The sequence below is a fragment of the Cantharellus anzutake genome (assembly GCF_015039405.1).
Source record: "Cantharellus anzutake strain C23 chromosome Unknown EI90scaffold_10, whole genome shotgun sequence".
Classification (NCBI taxonomy): domain Eukaryota; kingdom Fungi; phylum Basidiomycota; class Agaricomycetes; order Cantharellales; family Hydnaceae; genus Cantharellus; species Cantharellus anzutake.
Window position 1 is genome coordinate 1,178,875 of NW_024066960.1, and position 24,591 is coordinate 1,203,465.

General features: G+C 48.3%; 7 protein-coding genes across 7 annotated transcripts; 4 read left to right on the forward strand and 3 right to left on the reverse strand.

Moving 5' to 3' along the window:
- The first annotated feature begins 1,052 nt into the window (after positions 1-1,052).
- Positions 1,053-2,150, forward strand: EI90DRAFT_3044829 (uncharacterized protein). Its single transcript, XM_039059365.1, has 4 exons — positions 1,053-1,107; positions 1,128-1,258; positions 1,296-1,958; positions 2,014-2,150. The coding sequence occupies exons 1-3, from the start codon at positions 1,083-1,085 to the stop codon at positions 1,698-1,700; spliced, it is 561 nt and encodes a 186-aa protein (XP_038919744.1). The 5' UTR covers positions 1,053-1,082; the 3' UTR covers positions 1,701-1,958; positions 2,014-2,150.
- A 601-nt stretch (positions 2,151-2,751) lies between these two features.
- On the forward strand, positions 2,752-3,259 carry EI90DRAFT_2910890 (uncharacterized protein; the record flags this gene model as incomplete). Its single annotated transcript, XM_039054410.1, has 2 exons — positions 2,752-2,919; positions 2,969-3,259. The coding sequence occupies 2 exons, from the start codon at positions 2,752-2,754 to the stop codon at positions 3,257-3,259; spliced, it is 459 nt and encodes a 152-aa protein (XP_038919745.1).
- A 616-nt stretch (positions 3,260-3,875) lies between these two features.
- Positions 3,876-4,880, forward strand: EI90DRAFT_3287373 (uncharacterized protein; the record flags this gene model as incomplete). The annotated part of the gene is made up of 3 exons (XM_039067052.1): positions 3,876-4,008; positions 4,063-4,461; positions 4,515-4,880. 2 exons carry the CDS (start codon positions 3,876-3,878, stop codon positions 4,419-4,421), a joined length of 492 nt encoding a protein of 163 aa, XP_038919746.1. The 3' UTR covers positions 4,422-4,461; positions 4,515-4,880.
- Positions 4,315-4,880, reverse strand: EI90DRAFT_3044830 (uncharacterized protein). Its single transcript, XM_039059366.1, has 2 exons — positions 4,515-4,880; positions 4,315-4,461 (listed from the first exon to the last, which is right to left on the reverse strand). Exon 1 carries the CDS (start codon positions 4,805-4,807, stop codon positions 4,541-4,543), a length of 267 nt encoding a protein of 88 aa, XP_038919747.1. The 5' UTR covers positions 4,808-4,880; the 3' UTR covers positions 4,315-4,461; positions 4,515-4,540.
- Positions 4,700-6,194, forward strand: EI90DRAFT_109449 (uncharacterized protein). The gene is made up of 4 exons (XM_039051485.1): positions 4,700-4,940; positions 4,999-5,699; positions 5,750-5,992; positions 6,039-6,194. Exons 1-3 carry the CDS (start codon positions 4,925-4,927, stop codon positions 5,963-5,965), a joined length of 933 nt encoding a protein of 310 aa, XP_038919748.1. The 5' UTR covers positions 4,700-4,924; the 3' UTR covers positions 5,966-5,992; positions 6,039-6,194.
- Positions 6,195-6,894: 700 nt separating this feature from the next.
- EI90DRAFT_3119414 (uncharacterized protein) lies at positions 6,895-10,219 on the reverse strand (the record flags this gene model as incomplete). Its single annotated transcript, XM_039063212.1, has 9 exons — positions 6,895-7,037; positions 7,298-7,314; positions 7,376-8,343; positions 8,403-8,422; positions 8,480-8,633; positions 8,710-9,052; positions 9,101-9,130; positions 9,184-9,371; positions 9,428-10,219. The coding sequence occupies 9 exons, from the start codon at positions 10,217-10,219 to the stop codon at positions 6,895-6,897; spliced, it is 2,655 nt and encodes an 884-aa protein (XP_038919749.1).
- Positions 10,220-17,101: 6,882 nt separating this feature from the next.
- On the reverse strand, positions 17,102-17,485 carry EI90DRAFT_3014026 (uncharacterized protein; the record flags this gene model as incomplete). Its single annotated transcript, XM_039056726.1, has 1 exon — positions 17,102-17,485. The coding sequence occupies one exon, from the start codon at positions 17,483-17,485 to the stop codon at positions 17,102-17,104; it is 384 nt and encodes a 127-aa protein (XP_038919750.1).
- Between the last annotated feature and the right edge of the window lie 7,106 nt (positions 17,486-24,591).

The window sequence follows — 24,591 nt, forward strand, 5'->3', positions numbered from 1 at the left end:
AAGACCACCGGAGGCGCTTAGTGTGTCGCTGGTGCGTCACGGTTAAAGCACGCTCTTCAGCCAATCGAGCCTCCCGGACATACGTCGTTTGTGTGGAACGGTGATTGCTTTCGACGTCCCGTGCAGCTTTATAGCCTTTTTGTAGAGATATCCGACTAAGGAGGGCTGGAGGCTGCACCCTTGCACCGCTAGCGTCTCGTTGTCGTTTCCCTCGTCCAGGCAACACGCTGCAAAGGCCGATCTCCCACTCCGACCCCGTACGACACCCTTCACAGGCATAACCAGTACGAGCCGCCTCATCCCCACATTTCCTCTGAACGGCGCATTACGCGATACACATACCTACCTACCTACCCTGCTCCTCACTCGCGCACAAAGACTTAGATCTTGCTCTCTGTTGTGGGACATCCCCAGAATAGTAATAAAAGCTCTGTGTATCATCTACTGCCATCGAACGGGCGTAAACGGCCTCAACCTGCGGAATTGTTGGCAGTTATCGCAACCCTCTGCATCCCGTTTTCCACGCTACCCCTTATCCAATCCGGATTAGTGGGATCACATTCACATTGGGTCTGAGTAACCGCGAACTCCTCGGTCAGTGCTGGTTAATCCCAGACGGTGCAATCGGACAGAACCTGACCCGACGTGTACCCCCGCCACTGCCTACCACTCCGTGCCCAATACCCACATAGAAGAACCGCTTTTGAAGCTTCAGCGCCCTGGCTTTATTTCCCACTGCAACACGGACAAGCAATCGCTCCGGCTCACCTCGTTTGGTGTCCACCCTTATTGGTGTGTCCTGCAGCCACATCCGCATGGCTGTTCAGCTGAGCGCGCATTTCCTTTACAGATCAATTGACAGCGCGACCCGCGCGTTCTTGTTGAAGGGCCTGCCCTGTTCTTTGCTTTGACCTGAACGCGTTAGTTTTCCAAAGCAACTACACCATGCCGAGGAGATACAAACCTGTAAAGGCTCCCGTTTCTACTTCACCTGTAAAAAGATATCGTCCACATAACCATAACAAACCCAAAAAACATGGCGATCTCCCTAACCCCAACCTGCACGTTATCCTGAATTCTCAATGTCCAATGTCCATGCCTCAGCTCGTGATAACACTGCCCCCCAGCCATCACGACGGGTGGAGATAGCAACCTCCGGTGGCTCTGTGGTGACCCAACGCTGGGGACCAGGAATCCAGTCCACCCATCGGTGGCAGGTCCCAAATCGCCACGATCATGTGGGGAGTGCGATGCTGGCGTGCACCGACAACATCTCGACTCCCCCCTCACCGCAGGCTCCAAAAATGGAGTCACTCATATGGGAAGAATCTCCCCACTCTTGGTTGGAAAATGTTGCAGAAGCCACTATCCCAGGCTCAGACACCCCTTCATCCCCTTCGCCACTGCCACCAGCTCCCAAAAAACGAAACAAGAGAGCATCGCGGAACCCACAAAAGCAGGCAGCTTGGCTTCATTGGCGCGAGAACGTGATATATAAAGCAGTGGGAATCTACTTAGATTTGGAGGCGAAGAAGGCGGGCCGTATATCTCTTGGTACCCCTGGTGAGACGTTGTTTGATGAAAACGGATGCCTGTGCACACCGATAGCGTCGCTCTGCTCTCGTTGCAACACATACCTCCGGTTTCATTCACTCATGATGATCACATCCTCAAGTATGTTGGTATCCTGGCTTCTCTAATAGTGGTTTAATGACCTCACTCCAGGTGCCATGCAGCGTACGTTTGAATACTGCGAATGTCCCTCCAATACCCTCCCGCTTAGCACCATCCAGTCCGGCTACTTTCCCGGGTCATCTGTGATACCTCAGGTTGCCTTCCATTTCGACGTCTTTTCCCTATACCTAGCTTTGAATGTGAGCTTGTCTACTCCGATTGCCTCCTTCCATGCCGCTTTGTTTGGCATATTGTGGGAGAACGGTTATGGATTCCCTGTCAATGTAAGATTCATTATTTGTGTGGCGTTGACATGTACATAATCGCACTTACATATAGGAACCCTTTCTAGGCCCGTTTAGTGAAGCGGTTACATGGTTTAAGGCCCTGCGGGACGTCGTAGAGGTTGAAACAGAAAGAGAGTTTCTCCTACCCACAGGCCCTGCGGAGCTTGATGCACCGCTATGTCTTGACGCACCGCATAAATCTGTAGGGCCTGACCATGATGGATCTGCTCACGATGGCGATCCAACGATCGTACCTCACAGCATGATATCTAGTGATCCTGACATGCCAGCCTCCACGAATCCTCAATTGTTGACCTGTGAGCGAACAAAGCTACTTTGCAACGCCTCTGGCAACAGTGCCAGCCCATACCTCTGTGCGAAATGCCCACAGTGTTTTGGGGGGTCAGTGTGGGGTAGTCCTGCCAATGAGTTGGTCCTCACATCTATTTCAGGAACAGGTATGCTAATTTCCTCCCCAGATACATATCCTGATGTCATTGTCGCTATGGATGGTAATATGCAACATAAGCAGTACATGTTTGTTGGAGGAGAGATGGTTCTTCCCTGGAACGAAACCTGCACATTCCTGACCCAGGCTGAAATAGATGAAGCTGCCCACCATGTCTCTGAGGCACGAGCTGCATCTAGAGGTTCTTTGGAATCTTGTCCTTCATCTCTTGTACCGGATGGCACCATTGATGAATGCAAAGAATCCCACCGAGCCACAAAACATGAAGGGAAGTCAGCCTCCAAAACAGATACCTTCCATTCAAAGGGCCTGATGGCAACCATGTGCCGTCATGATATTCCCCTCTTCCTATGTGACATGCGCACTCCAGGCGAATGGCAACACTTCTCAGTTGCCATGCTCATCGCACTCAGCTGCCAACTTCCCTCAAATGCCACCATTGGACTGATGTATGATGTTGGGTGCATTCTTGATCGATCTGCAGCCAAGGTATGACTTCGCACACTCTGCAGATACAACCTCTGATGTTTGAGTAAAGTATAATCTTATCCCTGAAATTGCCCCCAGATTAAGCATCGCAGTTTCAGTCTTCCATGCTTATGCCCATCAATTCTGTTGTCAAATCGCGTTCCACCCATGGAAATGCAACGGGTTTGGGAAGTCAAACGGGGAAGGGAATGAGCGGTTATGGTCCTCAATGGTTGACATGATAGCGCCCGAACGCATGATGAGTGTGAGTCCCAACATGCCCTATATGTCAGGGACAGCTCCGAAAGCGGCGAGGTCCCTGCGCGCGGGACTCGGTGAGAGGAATAGCGGCTGTGCGTAGCGGCGATCCCGTCGCGGGGTGAGCGTCCCCGACCACTTAGTCTGAAGTGGGAATATGAGTTTTTATTAAAAAGGGGGGACTACACTACTTGCCTGAAGTGGGAATATGAGAAGAAGGCTGCTTCTTCGGTTCCCACTCCAGCCGGTATTATATACATGCGGGATCAGTCACGTGGGGAGCGCCACGTCACCCCTGCACACAGCCACGGCTCTCCGGGTGTCTCCGCGGGAGATCCCGAGAGGGCTCGCTGTAAATGCGGGGCGAGTGCGGCAACGGCGGTGGCGGCGATGTAGGGGTGGTAAAGTACAGGAGGGGAAATAGGCGTGTACGCCGGTGATACATTGAAGAGCGGGAAAGGTGGTCCATGTGAGAGAGAGAGAGAGAAGGAAAGGGAGAAAGGAGGAAAGGAGAGAGGAGAAAGGAAGAGGGTGCGGCGGTGCGGAGCGGGGTCGGGCGGGGCGTGCCCTGACACTATACCATTCGCTCCACAAGCCCGGTCTGATGCAATGTTGCTCCGGAAATATAGCCGGCAAAACGGATTGCAACTATTGACAGCAAAATCAAGCTAATTGCATCCCATGGTCGAGACTGTCTCGCTTCGTTGGCAAGGTCTAAAATGGCCACCATTCTTCATGAGGAGGCACTTTCGACTGAACTTCTCCAAGATTTGAAGAATAGTGGATTCACGACTCGTTTTCTTCAATCCCAGTGGGAAGAGCAAAAGTCTTTGCAGCTCTCCGTTCGGGCTTGTATGCACATTTCCAATCCCACATTTGGTGTTGGCTTATGCTGTTATGTCCTAGACAATGACCAAGCTGGAATGAAAAAGTTCGCAAAACTTTTGGAAGCCGAACGGTCGGCTCAGGCACATTCGGATGCATTGGAAGCCATAAAGAAGGAGCTGGATCGTATCGTCCTGATACGAACAATGGCCGATAGTTCTACCGATCAAGCTGCTCAGCACCTGCAGGAGTTACATGATGAATCCCAAAAATGCTTGCATGATTTGACTGCCCAAATCGGTCTGTCCGATCTGAAACTTCCGCGAAATCCATCTGGCCCAGAAAGGGACTACATCGAGAAATATATTCTAGCCCGGTTCCGCAAACATTCTATACTTATCTGCTTAGCCAAGTACCAGGATGAGATGAACCCTGTTTGAAGCTCCCAACGGCGTGGAGGGCGGCTAGTTGCAAAAGTCGGTAAGCCTTCTCCCGCTTGAGGTGAATGATGCCGTAGTTAAGAGCCTGTCCAGTACTTTAAGGATACTCGAGGATGGTCTCAGTGTTTAGTAGTGCAAACGACCACGCCCAAACCATTTCTGCCCATGTTGCACAATATAACAAGCTTGTCAACAGCCTCGAACATTCCGTCAGACCATCCTGGTTCCCAGACTCTCAAGTGCATGTGAAAATGAATGCCAAAGAGGTGCTCAATATGGACCCCAGTGATGAATGATGGACTAAGATGTGGGAGAGCCTGTGGAACTCCAACTGGTCCCTGGATGAGAAACCACCGGCCTTCATTGTCAATCAGCAGGTTCGCCATGGGATAGCAGTGATGCTATCACTTGCTCGTATTGAGGAAGAAAAGTGCAGGCTTGCCTGAGAAGAACTTAATGCACGTACCTGGATCATCCAATCGGTGGACTCGTTGATTCGAATCATGGACAATATCCATCGTATGTCACATAAGTTCCACTGATTACCTGTATTGCTAATCTTCTTTTTCGATCCCAGCCCTATTCAACCACCGATTGCAACTACGCTTAAGGTTGTCCCTCAAATGCTGTGATACGATCGTAAACGGTCCATTTCCCAACAACAATCTATGGCGTGCATCAGCACACTATCTACTCACAAACTTAGAGCATCCTGATGCCAATGCTATGCCTTCCTTCTGCCTTCTCCCACCGTCTTCCACCACTCTACCCTCAGAAAGTAATGACATTGACCCTGAAGACGATGCTGAGGCCAGAAACGAGCTAAGTGCCCTTAATGGGCTTATTAGGATGAGTCCTGAGCCGGACATAGATGCTGATCATGCTGACCCCGACCTGCCTACCGACGCAGCTAGTGGCCTGGGAAATGCTCTCGACCCTGAGGTGGCCCCAAGCCATGTAGATGACACGCTAGAAGCAGGGCCAGATGGCGCAATTGACCTTGCAGGGAATGTCAAAACATTCAGAGAGCCTCTTGCCAATTTGGCTCCACCTCCTACGGCTATTTGGCATAATCAATCAGGAGATGCAAATAATTCCAGCAGTAATGAGAACATTGAAGAGATGTTCTGGAATCAGAACCCTCGTCCTCAGAGCCTTCCCCCAATTTCAACGATCTTTGATGCTATACGCTCGCCCAGCAAATCCTCTCAGCAACAAAAGCCAACGAAAATTTGGAAGGAAATAATGGAGTTGTATTTGCCTAAAGAATCAGGAAGAGTGAGAATTCCCCTGGCCTCCCACCACTCATCCCACTGATGCTCCATTAGATGGTGAAACAAGACGGCCAGACAAGATACTACAAACACATCACAATCTTCCCCGATGCACTAGTAATGGCCAATCACTGGCAGCTGATAGATGGCACGATAATTGATGCGTACATTGAGATGCTGAAAGACCTCACTGACAAAAACCTGTGGGACCTGCTCAGTACCACCCGACCCCAAGTGATCATGTTTCCTACCCAGTGTGAGGGAATGTGACATCATTTGGCAGTTCGCCTATTGGATGTATGTTGGAGTGCACTCTTCAACACTGTGCTGACCAGTTCCTTAGCGAGCAACAAAAAAGATTCGAACTGATCTTTTTGAAGCAACCAGTTGGACAGTCCCATGCTATTCAAGGAAGTGCTGCCACTGGCTTCTTGGTGTTGTGAACTTTGAAGAGCAAGAGCTGCGCTATCTTGACAGCAAACCCATCCCCGAAACCTCCAGTATAAACTGCCACGGCCCATGTTGGGTTTTTACAGTGCATTGCCCGATTCTAGTCCATGCCCCAGTGTTAGTGATACCCTTTCTACAGATACTCCAACAACTGGTTGACGCTGTCTGGTCGTTCACTCACCCTGATGGTCAGCACGGGTTCAACTGGTTCAATTGGACCACGAAAGTAGTCACTGTAAGTATACTATCTTGCTTCGACTCGAATATGACATTCATTAACAGTCCCTAGATGGAGGAACGACAACGGAATGGGTATGATTGTGGCGTGTGGGTCATGGCCGATGTTCAAGCTGTGCATGTTGGGCTTGACACCACTCCACTGGACACGAATATTGATAGCTTTCGAGATCAGGTAAAACACCAAATCCTTTCCCTCCCCTAACAAATCCCTGCTGGCTGCCCACCTGGAAAACCTTGGACCCCCACCTCATTCATGAACTGCAGCAGCAAGCTGCTGAAGTAGCAGCAAGATTTCCCGTCAATTATGCCCGACTTGAGATCGACCCCAGGGACGCTCCAATAGTGATGGATAGTGAACAAGAACAAATAGATTTAAGTGACTAGTAGGCATTCCCTGTACACTTGGTTCTGAACTCGTATCTAGTTCCCCCAAATGACATACCCCATTGATCTTAATTTCTTCATGGAAGATTTACATCAGAGACATCAGAGACGCAGTGTGTGAGAGTCTACGTCCCGGAGAACATCCCAGGTCCATCCCCTGGAACGATGATCACTTGGAGTTCGTCATGGAACACGAAGACGACCCGGACTTCCTCTTCGTCTACTCCGATGGGTCCAAGACAGATGAAGATGGCCAGAGAGTCACAGGCTATGGTGTAGTAGGGTACTCAGCGGGCGATATCGTCTTCGAAGGGAACGGTGCTATAGGAAGCAATGTGCAGATGAGCTAACAAAGGAAAGTGCCCACATTAGAACAGACAGGCCAGGTTACCACTCACTCACATATGTAGAGAGCCTACACAGAGCAGAGATGGAAGAAGCGTGGAAGGCACGATGGTCAATGGCACCCAATCCCCCCAGCTCCGGATTCCACCTAGCGAACCATATCGCCCTGACACTCAGACTCACCCTGAGGTTTTAAGTCACTAGACTGAAAAACCTTTAGCAGACTAATCCAGTTTCGGACATGCACACATCGGGGAATACTCATCTTTCTCATCACTAACTTCGTCAGTATCAAGCAATTTTGCCATGTCCCCAGCAAGTCTTCCTACATCGGCACCTTTACCACGAAGCTCATCTCCAACGTCCCTAGCGATTTCCCAGTGCTGAGCTGTGTCCAAGGTTTCAGGAGGTGGTACCTTCTTGTCGATGTGCAGTTTAATGATGTCGATCTCCACCAAGCATTTGACATTTTCTTTCAATAGCGCCTCCAAACAAACCGCTGGCAGAATTTTCAGTGCAGCTTGCCACACTGAGTGTCGTGCACATTTGAACAAGGTGTCAAAGGTGGCAGGCTCACCACCTGTGCTTGTTGTGGAAGATGGCGTCTCTGAGCGTGCCCAGGGTGTTGGCCCTTCGTTCACAGTGAGATACGTAATCCCATTATTATTCGATCCTGACATCGATTGCCCTCTAGCTGGAGTGCTGTTGGGGGTTGGATGAATCAACTTAATAGGAGGGATAACCATTGAGGTATGCGATTCTGGAACCATTTTGCTGGTTTGTTCCGTGAAGACATCATTTTGTGGGATGTCAGTAAGTTGCGGCTTGCATTCTGGTTGGGATCTGGAGCGTACTTCCAGTGAGAACGTGGGCAGGTTGAGCAGCTCTATTTTTGAAGGGAGTATCGGTGACAATGACCCGCTGGATACAGGTGAGTTATTATCCGGTGTCCCCGATACCATGTCATCACCCTGTGGTCCTGCCGCCTTATTCTGTGGCAGTCTAGCTTCATTCACCTGACTGTTGTTCCCAGGAACCATGCGAGGAGGCTTGGCCTTTGCTGGAGCATGCGTGCGGGTGGCTTTGGACTTCTTCCTAACTCGCTTGGGAGATGGAGACTCTATCTTACCGTCTCCGACCGTATTCCCCTCCAGTGAGTCTGGTAAGTCTGCCTTGCATTTCCTAGGTCGTGCCACGGTGAGCGCAGCTTTGGCAACTGCCCTCCTCGCCTCATTTTCGGGTAGCATGTATTTACACTCCCATTTGCATCAGGTGCGTAATGGAGCACCTCACGCTTCTCATACTCCTCTGGTGAGTCATAACCCATCAGCTGTGCCCTTTGGAACTTCACTGACATTCCCTTACCTTCTGTCATTGTCTCGATTCTCAATTTCTGTTCAGGGTCGGAGTGGTAGAGCTGCATCATACCCCGAGCAGACTCATGTGGGGTCCAATCACGGGGGAGCGACTCGTTCAAATGTCGGACGCCGCGATGCCAGCCGGCAAAACGGAGATGATGCTCAAGTAAGAATGGAAGTATGTTTGCAACCCTCCAGTCGGTCCCGAGCTCACTTACACATGTTGCCTCCTCTGACACCAGATATCAGATAGGCAATGTGAAGTGCTCTGTCAAAGTAGGATGTACATATCATTGTTTTAAGCCGCACAGCAGCCTCAGTGCAGCGTCGGCTATGTGGGCCATATGACTTGTCTGCCATGGCAAGGCTGTCTTTCCTTTTCAATATCGGTGTATGATAATCGATGTCGTTTTCGTCCATGGCCTCCGTCTTCACCGTAAGGTATTTGTCCAGGCTATCATGGAAATGGACACTTTGCCTGGCAGTTGCTACAACAGACTTCATCAAGCCTGATGCGCCAAACTCCTCATTGTTGGACTTGTCCGGGTTCGTGAAGGCACGAAGATGATGAAGGAAGCTTCTGCAGTAATTTCAGCTGATGGGGACCATGAGGACGAGGTGCTCATACCTCTGTTTGCTGATATCGGGTTGGTATGGGCTAAAAGAATTACGAGTAAGCTATCTGCACTTTCCTGTGCTTGCGCAGCGTACCTGAAAGCCTTTATGCCATCATACAGATTCCTTATGGCAAGGGCTGCATCCTCAGTGAGTGGCAGACCCATAGCCTTCACCATTTCTGCCATAATCGGTGAGCTGGTGAAAGCTACTGTGGACTGTTCCGGGGGGACGGTCTCATCCGCTACAATCCCACTACAGTGATGCCAATGGGATGGGTGGAACTAAGTGTGCAGACCTATCACAACAACATGTAGCTGCTCCGCTTAATCTACTTCACCTGTGCTGGATATTTTCCTGTCATTTTCTGAAGCAGGTGGAGACTTTCATTAGGTTGGGTCTCTCTTTCATCCTTAGACAAAATAATGTCTCCGTAATGCATGAGAACTTTGTCATAAAAGGCTTTCGTTTTGTCCGCCCTGTCTGGATACTTCTCCTCGATTTCCAGATGCTCTGACTTGCGGAGGCTTGCTGCATCTTGGCTATCGAGTCCCGCTGAGAAATGATTAGTCTCTAAGATGAGCTGTGAGCATATTGTTAACCTATGGTGAAGCTTAAGCCATGTCTGCCAAGTGGTTTGGCCTGTATCAGTCGTGTTATGAGAGCGGAACTTCTTCATTACTTCTTGGGGGGACTTCCCCCTTTTCTGGGAATATGCGGCCATACACGTCTCCATGAAAACTGCACAGTGTTGAGAGCTTCTAAACAGTTTGAGCAGTGAGGAAAATAATGCACCTTCAAAGCTGAGGTCGTCTATCACGGATGCTTCATCAAGTATATTCCCAATACCTCTGACTGCCTTGACGGAGGTGTGCCCCCATAGCTCTTGCACAATGTTCTTTACAACATCCTCAAGGGAGGCAAGGGGTTGGAACTGTGGCATATCTTTCGTGGAAGTGTGTTGTCCAACCAGGCTCCTCAGATGGGCAAAAGGGCCATCCGTAGCCTTCAGAAAGTCATTCACGGAGGGCACTGTTGTCAACAAAGTCAGGCTGTTGGAAAAATTGGCCCATAACGTGAGAATTGACGCGTTTGACGCATCGCCAGATGCATCCAGCAAGGGAGGGGGCATTCTGAGCTGGTATCTTGTTCTAGGGCCATTCACCGTTTAGGTGGAAACGGAAATTTTCCTTCAAAATTTGCATCCGAACCATCAGATTTGATTTATTAAACAAACTTTAGGGGAGAGGTTTGTATCTACACCGTTTTGTGCATTCCTGCGCCGTTCAACCCACCATCTGCACTGCAGTTTTGTATAATGGAGCTGACATGTTATTCAAATGAATCCTCCACTATCCTGGCCCCTGTCTCCTCTGTGGCATGGCTGCACCTGCAGGACCAACCACAAGCCCGTTCTCCCTTCATTTTCCCCTTTGATTTCTTCACGGTGTCTGGTGGATGGTACAGGGACTAGGTGGCGCTCCGGGACATTGCGCATGCCTTAATCGGAGCCGCACATTGTATTTGATGTACGTCAGGGTTCCAATATAAATAATCGGTGTGTGTACAACAAGCCCCTGGTTCTAACTTGTGTATGTTGGCATGGGTCATCTCCCCCAAGCAGCATCCCCTAGTAACCCAAACGGCGCATCTGCACAAGGCCTGCATGAGGGCTGGTCCGTTTGGTGGTGGCAGTGCCAACTCCGTTTGACCACATCTATTATCCCATATTGAATTATCACACGACCACATGCATTCCCTCCGAACGGGGCAATGCCGGCTGTCTGGGACTAACTTGATGGGTTCACTATGCAGATTTTTATTGAATTGTTGCGAAGGCTCGTAAAGGGTCTCTTGTATCCATTTCCCAGTTTGTTACCCAATACAAAAGATCACATGTCGGGACATGTCGGGTTCTCATTTCTCCTCACACCGAAAATTTGCCATATGAGTGCTTTGATCCTCCATGATGCACCATCTCTCAAGTGTAATGAGTATGACAAGAAGCTTGATGAGCTCCGTCAGAGTTTGAGATGATTTGAGACTCGCTCCGAAGAATGGATGGGTGCAATATTGGCGGAATGGCTGGGAATTAAGGAGCCCCGACCATGGCAAATTTCACATTCCCTCGACCTATTCAAAGGACAGGAAGTGTTCCTTACATCTAGAACTGGAAGCGGGAAGTCAATCCTCACCCTAGCACCGGTTATTGCCTGCGAAGTCGCAGGAAAGGATCACATTGCCATTGTCATCTACCCAACTGAGTCACTAATAATTGACCAAGTCAGTATCTGTCTTCAATATCATGCCGCACTTACGGACCAAATAGAAATCTAGGAGTTCAAGGCACATCAGAAGGGTGTCCGCTTCATCGGAGTGAGTGCAAGCATCCTAGCCTCAATGGCTGCCAGAGAAGGATGGGATCTGTGGAGGGAAATTAGCGACGGAATATGGGATGTGATTGGGATGGGCCCAGAGATGCTTCAGAGCCCACCAGTGGCCAAACTATTCCACAATGAATGTTTCATACGGAAGCTCGGGTTTGTCTTCATAGATGAAGTCCACCTTGTACTTCAATGGGGATTGTCATTCCGAAAGGACTACTTGAGACTATGTGAACTGCGTGCACGATTACCCACACGCATCACTTTCCTTGTGATGTCAGCTTCCCTTCATGAGGACTCCTGCACCAAACTCCAGGGGATCCTAGGGTTCAAGAAGAATCAGTTCCATAACATTAAACTACCGATTGACTGCCCTGACTTGAAATATTGTGCTCGGTTCCTTCTCAATTCCACCGAAAGCACAACATTTCCGGACCTTCCTTGGGTCATTCCACAAGTTATCAATTCACCGATTGATCTGACCCCGACCTTGTTTGCGTGCCATACCATTGAAAAAGTGATGACACTTTGTCAGTGGCTTGTGGTGGAACTAGTGGAGGGACTACCTTGGATGGATGTGACTCAGTGTCGCAAAGCAGCGACAAAAATGGTATCTCCATTTCACGCAGAAATGGATGACAGTGACTGTCAAGCAGTCCTTGCTGCCCTTCGTGCAGAGACCATTCGATACATAGTGGCCACTGTTAGTGCTAACGTTGGGATTGACATGACCGTTACCAATGTTGTCTGCGTCGATCTCCCCCAATCGATTGAAGGGTTGTCACAATGGGCAGGGTGAGCAAGTAGAGATGGCAGTGGTGGGGTATTAGTCATGTACGCAAGTGAGGATCTCCGAGTCATACCTGCAGAGCACCGGGATTTGAAGACGTATATCCCATCTAATGCAAAGGCCCTCACAGCAGCAAAGATCGAGCAGTCTGATAAGGTCCAAGCCATGACACAGCCCGCACTAGTCGAGTTCTTGAATCCTCACCACAGCGAATGTCCCCACATTGTGCTATGCCATTACTTTGGTGATGAGTTCAAGAAAGTCACACACTGCTGTGAGCAGTGTGACCCCGGGCCTCTCCAATCCCACCTTGCAACCGTTAGAGACTACATGGCAGTCATTGCCGGAAGAAAACCGAAAAGGGGCAAGCAGGTCAGCCGCTTACCAGGAGAGAATTTCCACAAGCCACCCAAGGACCTTCGCAAGCGCGCAAGGGGTGAGCTGCTGCATTGGAGGGATGACATCTGGAGGAAGCGTCCATTCAGTTTTGACTCTCCTGACGATATCTCACCGGAATTTATTGTTGGAGAGTGTGACATTCGCAGCCTTGCAGAACGGCTACATACAGTGTCCACATGCGATTGGCTTAATTTTGTGGTCAATGGCTGGATATCGATTGTTCCCTTGTCTGAGGCCGAAAAAGACGAACTATGGGCCAAGGTTCAGGCATTGAACACGGAATTACAAGGAATCATCATTAGGCATCGGGAGGCAGAGGCACAGAAAAAGAAGAAGACAGCAAAGCGGAAGCTAATACCAGGCAAGCTCTTGACTCCTCACACAAGCGATGTTGCTGGTACAGCAATAGACAGTGGTGGGCTGTTGGAAGCAACAACTTCCAAGAGCAGGAGCACACAGGTGGAGAGGGAACAACAACTGTTGAGCTGGGGGAGGAAGGGAGATCAAAGCACAAGAGAGTTAGGTCGGTGCGTGGGCTATTAATGGATGAGGCAACACAATTAGAACAGCAGGCATGTACACAGGAGAGAAAGTCACGCACAGATTTCTAGATTGGGTACTTACCTGTCAAACGACATGCTTATCCAGAAAGTTGTTCAGTGCACTATCTCGAAGTTTGGCATAGCCACACGAGAGTGCATCAATTGCCAAGTAAGATTGTGATCGGTTTGGACGATAGAGATGGTGTTGCTGGACTAAGTATGAGTGACCCAGCAAGTTGATGTCTGCTGTCAGTTCAGCATCTGTTCGGCTTGAAATGGTTTGGTGAAGACCCAGCCGCTCCTTGATTTTGTTTGCTAGTTGACCAAGTGGCACAACATTCAAGGAGACGGCCTCATGGATGAATTTTGAATCAAATCTCGCCAAGCGCCCATTGTGTACACGCTTGATGGCAAGGTTGTGGTGCTCCTGAAGTAGGTCTCTCTCCTTTCGCCCTCCAAGAAGCCCTGATACATTTAGAATGTACCAGTCAAACACTGCTTTCTTTGTCGCCTCGGTGAAATTGAACCATAAGTCAAGGGCTTGATGTAAAAGCTCGTGACCATAGTTGCTTGCCCTGACGCCGAAGAACCACACATGCAGCCACTGTGATTTGGTTAGTACAGCATAAAAATAAACTTAAATTTCAACTATGCTCACCTTAATCACTTCAAATGTTCAACCTATGTCTCCTTCCTTCACGCTAGTCTTGAACTCCCAGTACTGAAGGAGATCTCACCATAGGAACACATTGTTGTGCATCAAGGTGTCACCGATTCCATTGTTTGGCATCTCAAAGGTGAGATTTTCGTCCTCGAAGGCCAGGTCAATGTCAGTTGACGGTCCAACGTGATCATTGGTGATGCCGGTGTCGTCTTCACTTTCATCCCCATCACCCTCACTGTCATTTTCGCCTTGCTCACCGCTTCCCCCCACCAATTCAGTGGTCCTTCGGGTATTGGGAAATGTGAGTCCAGCTGAGGATCAATGAAGCAAGCAAAGTGGGCCCGAGCATCGCTCACACTGTGTGACACAGCCATGTAACCGGACCGTGTTGAACCAAATGCGTGGTATGTGTCGCGAGTGAGTTGGCAAAGTTCCTCGAAAGTGCATGAATGGAGATAGTATCCCTCCTTTGTACACGCTTCCAGCTCTTCTGTAAGGTGCATCAGCTTTCCATCTTGCCTCATCGGGAATTTCAATGACTTTTGACGAAGCATATTTCTAAAATCTCATATATGAGTTGTGGAAGTGGAAGTGGAAAGCGGGAATACCTGATGTAATTTAGTGTCATTGCAGTGAGCATGACTTCAACAAGTCTCTCAGCTGGGTAGAAATTGACCTTGTTTGGGTTTAAATTTCGGTGGAGCTTATCAGCGGCAAAGCGAAGGCTGATGTCACCCTTTTTGGTCTGCTCTGGCCAATGCACCTTGATGATACCCTTGAGCATTTCAAACTTCATGTGCCAAAGCTCAATCAGGGGTAGGATATAATGATTGGATGAGAACCAAGTGGACCCTGAAGAAGTGTGACGCTTGAGAGTTCAGATATGTGAGATCGTGGCCTGATCACCAGAAAATGGTATGAGGCACCCCTCGAGAGCATGTGGAGGGATGCGGAGTTGGTGCTCAACAACATCCCGAATTGTCTGCCGGTTTCCTATAGTGGTTGCCTCATCAAAGCCCGATGTCTCAAGGGGAATGACTTCCGTTTTCTGGAGTGGCGTTGGGTGAATGGCAAAAGTGTGTCTGAGATCATCAAAATCAGTCTTGTGTCGCCTCAGGCCAGGTACATGATCAAGTAAAAGGCGTAGTATGTTGATGACACAGACATTTTCCAGATGTTTTCGGTCAATGTCCTCCCAGATCTCTGCTAACGTGATGTCCTCACGTTTGACATGTTGCCGGCATCCCTCATATTCAAAGCTGTCAAAAGCCTCGGGAGCCACACCCAGCTGCATAATTAGTGTCGCAGCAGTCCCACTTTCTAGAGATGTTTGTGAAGAGAGGGAAGGTCGCCAGTTTTGGTGGTATTGGTTGATGTTATCATAAACAACGTGAAATGACACAAGTTTGTTGACCCAGTTTGCTCCTACAGTGCGAATTCTTTTGGATGCAACTGCACTCATTGAGTACAGGCGCTTGAGTGTTGAGCTGTTTGCAACTGTGAGTCCCATTCAGCCAGTGATTGACTGAAGCGACTTGGAAGAATTCTCAGAGAACATGAGTATCCCCATGATACTCTGGAATTTGTTTAGCCCCTTATTGCGAAAGTACAGTAGCATCATCAGTGCAATGGCACATCCCTCAAACACTGTCAGTTGCTTCTCTGGCAGGTACTGATTCCTTTACTCACTAAATAAGGGTCCCATACGTGATTAGCCCCACATCCCTTCCCTGAATCCTTGAACTTCATTTCCTTTAGTTGTGCAGCTCTCTCTCCACCGACTGCAATCCATGTAAGCAGCATCCAGGTCACAGGCGCAACGCTAACTGCAATCTTCTGGACTGCATCAACTGAGAAGTCTAGGACCGTGTCCCAGCTGAATTGATTTGTGGATGTATCCCTTGCTCGCAAGTAAGGGGATTTCAGTAGAACTCTGATTTCCGATTCCATTCAGTCAATGACTTGTGCAATGAAGTAGTGTTGTAAGTCGCTGTATGTGTTTTTGCTGTCCATCTGGGTGTTTGGCTGAGAAAACATTGTTGGAATGGCATATTCTGGCAATGTGTCATAGCGGGGTTCAGGGGTTCATAGGCCGTGCCCATGGGTGGTTGTATAATGTGTGTACAACATCAACTGGATGGTTCTTCACAGTACGTCCCCCTATGAACCACTTCAGCATCTCCTTTGCTGATGCACTGAATCCTATGGGGTTGCTAAACAGAATAACAAGAAACTCGCTGAGCATGAAGTTCTGTGACTTCAGTATTGACAGTACGAGTTCTACAATTGCAGGAGGCTTGAGCCTCAGCCGATCATTCTTTGGGTATATTTGCTCAACAGTAGAATTGTGACACATGGAACACCTGAAGGTGCTTGGCTGTGTATTGCTCTGCCTTGCCAGTGTCTGGGAACAACTAGAAGCCATTGGTTCCCACATGACAGGGTCGGGCGGATTTTGTTTTCTGGTATGCACTTCTCAGTTAAGCCTCTTGGATGGCGAGAGTGTGCCTCTAGTTGACTCCACCTGCTGACCAGTAGCAGCGGCAGCTCCCCTTGAATTTTCACAGATTTTTTTTACTGGGGAATCTTTATCCTCCATAACTTTGCGTTTGGGATGGCCTCGTGATGGGATTGAAGGTGATGCATCACTGTGAGCTTTATTGGAAGAAAATCTTGCTTGTGGGCTATAGCCAATATTTCCTGTTGGACCAGAGGTATAGAAATGAGGTAGAGTAGGGATTTTGACCATGAATGGATTCATCAAAGGACCTGACACACCCGATGGGCAATTTGGATGTGTTTGTACAGTAAACATAAACAAATAATTTTTATTCCAAGTTCGTCCTGGAATTCAACCCAATCATATTGATTATGTAAGGCATGGCAACAGCGAAGACCCTTTTCCAACTGTGACAACCATTCAGTAAAAATCCCCATTCATGAACCAAGGGTTGAATCCAGCCTACTGACGAGCACTGCCTGAAGCGGCAAAACCCGCCACTCAACCTGCTGAGAAGCAAACTGTGCACTGGGGGAAGTAAGGCGATGTAAAAAACCATTTTTTGGTCCGTTTTTTACCATTTACCGACATTTTCGTGGTATTTTGAAGATGGTAAATTACAGCATATTCGCGGTGCAGGTTGAAGGCTGGTTTTAAACTTCGTAAAATACCACTCTGTCGATGGTATTTGAACTACAATGAATTTTACATGAGTTTGGACATATGTACAATGTGTTAGTCATCATCATCCATGCTGAAAACTGGCCTCGCAGGCTCGCTACCGCGGTCTATAGTAGCCCAATTAGGGCCTGAGTTCATTCCACAATGAAGCCAGCCACAAACTGACGATACAGATGCAAACACAAGAATTTGTGTAGTGTAGGAGAGTGCAGTAAATGAGGTAGGCGGTAATGCCACATCCAAGCACCACTGCCTGAAATGAGGGTGAGGTGTCATTTGTTCTGAAGTAGGGACAACACGTTCGAGAATTTCATGCAGTTCCCCATAACAGATCATCCTCAATAGATGGAGATTCGAGTTCACAGCGCCAGTGGGGGGAAGACTAGGAATGAAATCCGGAACAGCCAGAACCAATAGATGTGCTAGCACAGAAGACATGGCGAAGTCTGGGCCGTCGTTTTCAGCAATTTCCGTGGGACTTCACGACTTGACCTTCCTCCACATTTCAGGTTTGACCCCTTGTTCATTGTCTCTCAAACCACTCTCTCCTCTCTCTCACTGCTTAGATATCTTGTTCCACCGGTTTTTTCTAAGGTGAGTACTTATAGTTTGGTTGGATGTAACGGTGCTGATGGCAATCATCATGAAGGTTTCATATATGGATGTGTTTTCATGCGTCTTTGCATGTTATTTACTGACCGAGCCCCAGGAAATATCATTTCTTCTCTTATTTCATGCAGAGAACCAACATGTCACCAATGACAAGCAAGGTAAGATTGGTCTTCCTGACCCATGCCTCTGCACTGCCCACTTCCTAGCTCAAAAGACAAAGGTTCCTGACCCATGCAGGACAAAAGACATGAAGTATAACCCTCAGGAAGTGTTGGATTATACTCGTCTTCACAGTAAGAGGTTGAATTGACTTCATCTTATTGCTCTCTAATTCTCTCAATTTTCCCCATCCCAGCTTCTGTTGTGACATTGCCCAAACCTCGCATGCCTCTTCTAATTCAAATGGGGTTATTTTGCCCAAAAGTACACTTGCCGCTTCTCCCTTCTGCCATTCCTTTGCTACCCCACTTCTATTCCAAGGACCAATCAAAAGGCTCCAGGGCGAGTAGAGTTTGAAAGCAAGGATGATGATTGAACTCCAGAAACTTCGATGCCAGTCATCTTTCATTTGGAGCTTTGCTTATTTCACTCAAAGAATTATGGTTATCCTCACTGTAAACTACCATGATAATAGTTGTGAATGATGATAATGGCCATATGTTTTACCAACCACAATCATCATAAATTACCAAGCCCATGGCGTAAAATACAAAGTACGATGGTTGTAAAGTGACCGTTTACCACCGTTAAACTAATCAAAAATGACCAAAAAACAAGTAATTTACTCTCATAATCATTGTAATGGAACCTTGGTAAAATATTACATACTTGATCATATAAAACTACTCCGCTCATCGTAAACATGAGTGTATTTTACCATCTTTAAAATGGTCCTTTACACAATTCTAATTCCCACTGTGCGTGGTTGTTCAACTGCAAGCACCAGTGGACACACATCTCTTTCCAACATCAAATCAACCGGGGCATGCAGTAAACCTCATTACAAGCAATCTTAGAAATCACTGTCAGTGGTGTTTGCATGGCAGGACGAAGGTCCCAACAATGGACTGCCCAACAACTATCACTATTATGTATTTGGCTCAGTTGTGGGAGCGATTCAGACACCACCGATGTTAGAACCAGCTACATACGGACCAATCACCCAATCACAAATCCTTAACTCCTTCGACAGCAGTTGTTACACCAATGGTTGGTATTGCTCAGCAGTATCTTGATCACTGAGAGATCCAAAGCACAGTCAGAATATAGAAAAAGATGGAAACCACTGCTTGCCTGGGAGGGAGAGCAAAGATGTGGTAATGAGATCGCCTGCATCCTTGGCACTCTTCGAACATCATACTGCCCACATCGGCTGACAGGTGCTCACTGTGAATCATTAGGTCCAGCAAAGTATCGGAACGTTGTTGTGGGGACAAGTCCGTGCAGGTCAAACCAACACTTATCACACATTTCACCCCCTACTGCATCAGGGACTAGGGTTGGCGAGTTGTAGTAATGATAGGAGTTGTAGAGACTGTGGAGGTGGTTCTGACGAGTCCAAGATCGTCGGATTTGGTGGAGTGGTTGAGGAGATATGACTTGTTCTTTATTTTCCTTACTATTTTCATTCATTCACGCATGTGACTTTCCTTTTATATTTGTATCGGACTCTTCCATGACAACTGTACAGACAGTTAGCTAGAGGTTAGACAGAGTATCAGCACCGTACTCGCAGGACCCACATCTACCTGAGAGATAGAGAGAGACCTACCCCCCCCAGACCTGAGTTGCAAGTCTAGATTGATAGACCTGTTACAACGTACTGTTCCACTCACCTGAGTGCAGCCAACTCAATGGGCAACCAGATACATGGGTAATGACCAACCTGGAACCAGCATGTGGTGCGCCAGATAATCGGAGTTGCGCTAATGAGCCCATGGTGGTGCAAGCACCCATGGCCTTGAGGTTCTTCAAAGATGTGCATCATTTTTGGCTGGGGGGGAACATGAGTTCACCTTGAATGCTGCCTTTAGTAAGAATACCAGAACGCTTTGCAGCTGTTCAGGGGCAACTGTCAGGGCACACCTGCCTGACCTGGCCCCACCCGGCCCCACTTCACCTGGTACCCCGCCACCCAGTCCTCTCCTACCTCCTCCCCCCTTCCTCTTTCTTTCTCTCCCCATTTCACTTCCTCTTCACTTTCTCTTTATTTTCTCTTTATTTTCTCTTTATTCTACACTGTTAGAACTGGGCAGAGTTGGACGACTCCGGAGTGGAATCGGAGACTTAGCATGGAAGGACCTCGGCCTCAGCGACTCAGGCGGAGCACTGTGCCATTGCTGGTTGTCCTGGGGGTCCCTAATTTCGGATCTAGCAGAGGGAAAGTCTCTTGGGGGGAATTCAGGTCGATTTCGGACTGAGGTTACAAGTTACTAGGTACATTGTATATAAGGAGGGGTCCGGAATCAAAAGGAACAAGGGTAGGACGAAAGGAGACAAAGGGAGATGGAAAGAGGAACAACACTGAGGGTCAAGGGTTTGACTCAATGGTGTTTCCCAAAGGAGGAATGAAGGGCCAAGGCCCAAGGAGGAAGGAAGGAGGTTGGGAGTGGGGAATGGCTAGCTGACTGAATAGAAAGGAAGCAGCAGCCCAAATAGGAATGAGGGAGAATAGCAGAATTGAATAGGACAATGCAATAGTTGCAAGGTCCGAGGTAAGTCCGGAAAGTCCGAACTCGGAAGTTAAACTCCGGAATATTGGCAAAGGTAATTAAATGGAATGAGCTAACCAATACAATGGGTATAAGCAGAGGTGGGGTCAAAGTCTGAGGTTGGAGCTAAGACCGGAGGTTCCGGAGACGGAGACACAAACAGGATACCGGAGTGGAGGTCTGGAGTTGGGATCATAGGTTTTGCGTACTCGTCTGGAAGGTGTCGAGGTTGGGGTCAGACCCGGAATGTTCTGGAGTCGGACCGAAGGTGGTGTCCAAGCCGGAGGTGGGATAACCTCTTGGGAGTCGGCAAGGAGAAGGTGAGGGAAGGGAAGTAGGACTCCGGAAGTCAGGTTCGGAGTTCTGGGAGCCTGGAGCGGAGGTCGGGATTGTATGGATATGACATACACGGATGACCTTTCTCTGTATCAATGTACCATTGACCCACCTGCAGCATGCTCATGACATGCCCAGCCCGGGCGCTTCAGGCAACTCCCTGCTATGTCCAGCTCACGCATTCACAGTGGATGCCCTCGGGATCTCCCATGGAGACACCTGGGTGATTATGGCTGTGTGCAAGGGTGATGTGGCATCCATCAGGTGACCTAAGCTGCATGTATATAAACATACCTGAAGTGGGAACCGAAGAAGTAGCCTTCTTCTCATCTTTCCACTTCAGGTAAGTGTTAGATCGGGCAGATTCAGACGACTCTGGAGTGAAATTGGAGACTTAGTGTGGAAGGACCTTGGCCTCAGTGACTCAGGCGGAGCACTGTGCCATTGCTGGTTGTCCTGGGGGTCCCTAATTTTGGATCTAGCAGAGGGGAAGTCTCTTGGGGGCATTTCAGGTCGATTTTGGACTGAGGTTACAAGTTACTATGTACATTGTATATAAGGAGGGGTCCAGAATCAAAAGGAGCAAGGGTACTCTGAAAACAGACAAAGGGAGCTGGAAGGAGGAACAACACTGAGGGTCAAGGGTTTGACTCAATGGTGTTTCCCAAAGGAGGAGTGAAGGGCCAAGGCCCAAGGAGGAAGGAAGGAGGATGGGAGTGGGGAATGGCTGACTGACTGAATAGAAAGGAAGCAGCAGCCCAAATAGGAATGAGGGAGAATAGCGGAATTGAATGGAGCAATGCAATAGTTGCAAGGTCCAATGTAAGTCTGGAAAGTCCGAACTCGGAAGTTAAACTCCGGAATATTGGCAAACGTAATTAAATGGAATGAGCTAACCAATACAATGGGTATAAGCAGAGGTGGGGTCAAAGTCCGAGGTCGGAGCTAAGACTGGAGGTTCCGGAGACAGAGACGCAACCAGGATTCCAGAGTGGAGGTCCGGAGTTGGGAGCATAGGTGTTGCGTGCTCATCTGGGAGGTGTCAAGGTTGAGGTCGGACCTGGAATATTCCAGAGTTGGACCGAAGGTGGTGTCAGAGCTGGAGGTGGGATAACCTCTTGGGAGTTGGCAAGGAGAAGGTGACAGAAGGGAAGTGGGGCTCTGGAGTCGGTTTCGGAGTTCTGGGAGCCTGGAGCGGAGGTCGGGATTGTATGGATATGACAGTAAGTAGTATAGCATTCCCCTTTTAATAACAATAACATCTTTCCACTTCAGTCTAAGTGGCCAGGGACCGTTGTCCTGCATCGGGCCTGTCAGTATGCATGCCTGATCCGCCCCCCACCAGGCTCTCAGCCCCAGATCTACACCCAGGCTCCCTTGACCCTGGACAAGTCCCTGACAAGCACTCACCTGTACATGTTGAATTATGAGTCTTGTCACCATTCAGGCAACATGTCCCATGCACAGCGCTAGTGTGCAACATCCCAAACATGCAACACTGCCTTCCCAATTGGTCCATGCACCAATCAGCTTGTAGCATGGCCTAGATATAAAAAGTGCCATAGTTAAATGCAATAATAGTCAACTTTGGTACTTACTTTAGTCCCTTGTTATCTTGCGAGTGCAGCCACTGATCACCACAGTCTACTCATAACAACAGTATGTGGTAAGAATGTACCCAGTAATGGTTGGCCACCTTGTGATTTCTTGCCAATGCCCTAGTACTGGTGACAGGTTTTGAGATCGAAGCAACAAGTTGGGGGAACTTGATGGTATCTGACCTGAAGGTCATCAGATTTGATAATATGAGAGGGCTTATGCACGTTATGGTCAATCTCAGAGCCGCATGGCATTGGAATCGGCCCTGGACATGTTTCTTTGTGCTGTATGACTCTAGTCGGTTTTTGAAGACAAAAAAACGGTTTAAGTAACTCCTTACACGTGTTAACTTCTGCCAGGAGCTCTACCCATATTATGAAGATGGCACAGTCATGGCACAAATGTGAACCACACATAAGTGCATTGTTCCAAGAGAAAGGGCACACCTTCACATGCTTCTTCTAGGCTCCCCTGCCCCCGATCAATTGCTCGCTTCTGGCTCGATTGAGGCATGGTAAGTGAGTTGTATTCATGGAGTGTGAGATTGGGACTGAAGTTAACCTGAGGGCCAACATAAACAACACCAAACACACCGACACAACGTGTTGAAGTCCCAACTCCCTCAGTTGCAACATCCCATTACTATTGGGCCTCTGCTACTCTGCTTCCAGCATTTACATCTATTAATAGGCCCAAACTAAGGCCTCCATCATTCCTATGGATGACAGCTTCTCTGGAATGCCACAACTCGTAGATGCCCATTAGCATTTTTGTATTCCCCTATGTCCAACCCGAGGTGCCCTTTTGGCTCGTGGCCTCATGATTGTTGTGAAGTGATTTTGCGGCGAGTCGCTATATCTTTTGGAAGACCTTCTGGGTGCTTCGGGCTCAATTGATGAGGAGTGGAGTCTGTGACAATGGGGCTTCTTCGTGCAGTCCCTTTGCATTGATGTGAATGGATCCTGAGGGTTGGATGCGCGAGTTTTGGTTAATTGGTGGATTTTTGGTGTGTTCACATTGTTGTTTCTGGCTTTCGTCTCCCCCCTGAGTCGCCATTCTGACGTTCTGTGATGCCCTTAGATTCGTTTCCTACACCCCATTTCCCCTTGTCATCGATTTCCACCCCAACATGTTTGCCACTTCCTGTTTCGAAAAACTCGACATCACATTCCTTCGACAACTTGCACTATCTTTTTTGGGGGTTTCAGGGACATGAGCATGAAGAGCCGAAGAGAAATGAGGCTTGGCCTCCTTCCAAAGTCAACGTTGATATCAAAATGCGCTGTAATCGCAGAACCAGCATGATGGAATTTCTGAACTAGCATATTCAAAAACAGTTTCATATGTCAAGGTTGTGGATCTAGACGCTGCGTGTACCATTGTTGGTTGACTCAGGGTTGGGGAGGTGGATCCATGTGGGCAGTTGTAGATCGCAGCAGATCCTTGAATATATGTCATAAAATGCGTTACAAGATAGTAATATTATGGTTGAAAATTATAGCATATACAAGTTTTGATGATGAAATCTTCCTTGTGCAGGATTTTAGATAGCCTGGAACCGCAATCCTGCTATGCAGCATGATCGACAGAAAATCCTGTCATGGAGAATCCTACCCCTTGCCAAGATTCTCTATGAAATTCTCACATCCGCATGATTTTGTCATGGAATCTTTTTCCTCAGTGGTCAGAGATGTGGCTCATGTATAAAGAGCGCTCTCTCTGTAGATCCTCTCCCTCAGAACTCTTGTACGAGTCTGAGGTGAGAGCTATAGCTTTATTATTATCGACACCTTTCTAACTATGTACATGTTGATGCAGGATTTTACACGTCATAGGTACGATTCAATTCTAGAACTCTTGTACGAGTCTGAGAATTTTACACATCATAGCCTTTTATCTTTAAAAGGTTATGAGCCCAGTGATGGCTAATTCAAGCGATGTTAATGGTACTCACAGCATTGAGAAACTTAAGAACAATGGGAGAAACTACTGTATATGGTCTGTTAGAACTGGGCGAGGGCAGACGATTCTGAAGAAATTTCACGTTGCCCTGCGGGACTTACTCCGTGAGATCCAACTGAATGATACAGTTAAGGTCACAAGACAAGGACATAAAATCATGGACAAGCCTGGCATCGAAACCAGGACCTCTCAGTGTGCTACCATTACACAACTCGCCCATTTGACCATGCCGGTATAGGCTGTTAAACTCTATACCGATGGGAACAGATATCCATTCTCCAACAGATTCCGGAGGGGAACCGGAGACTTAGCAAGGAGGGACCT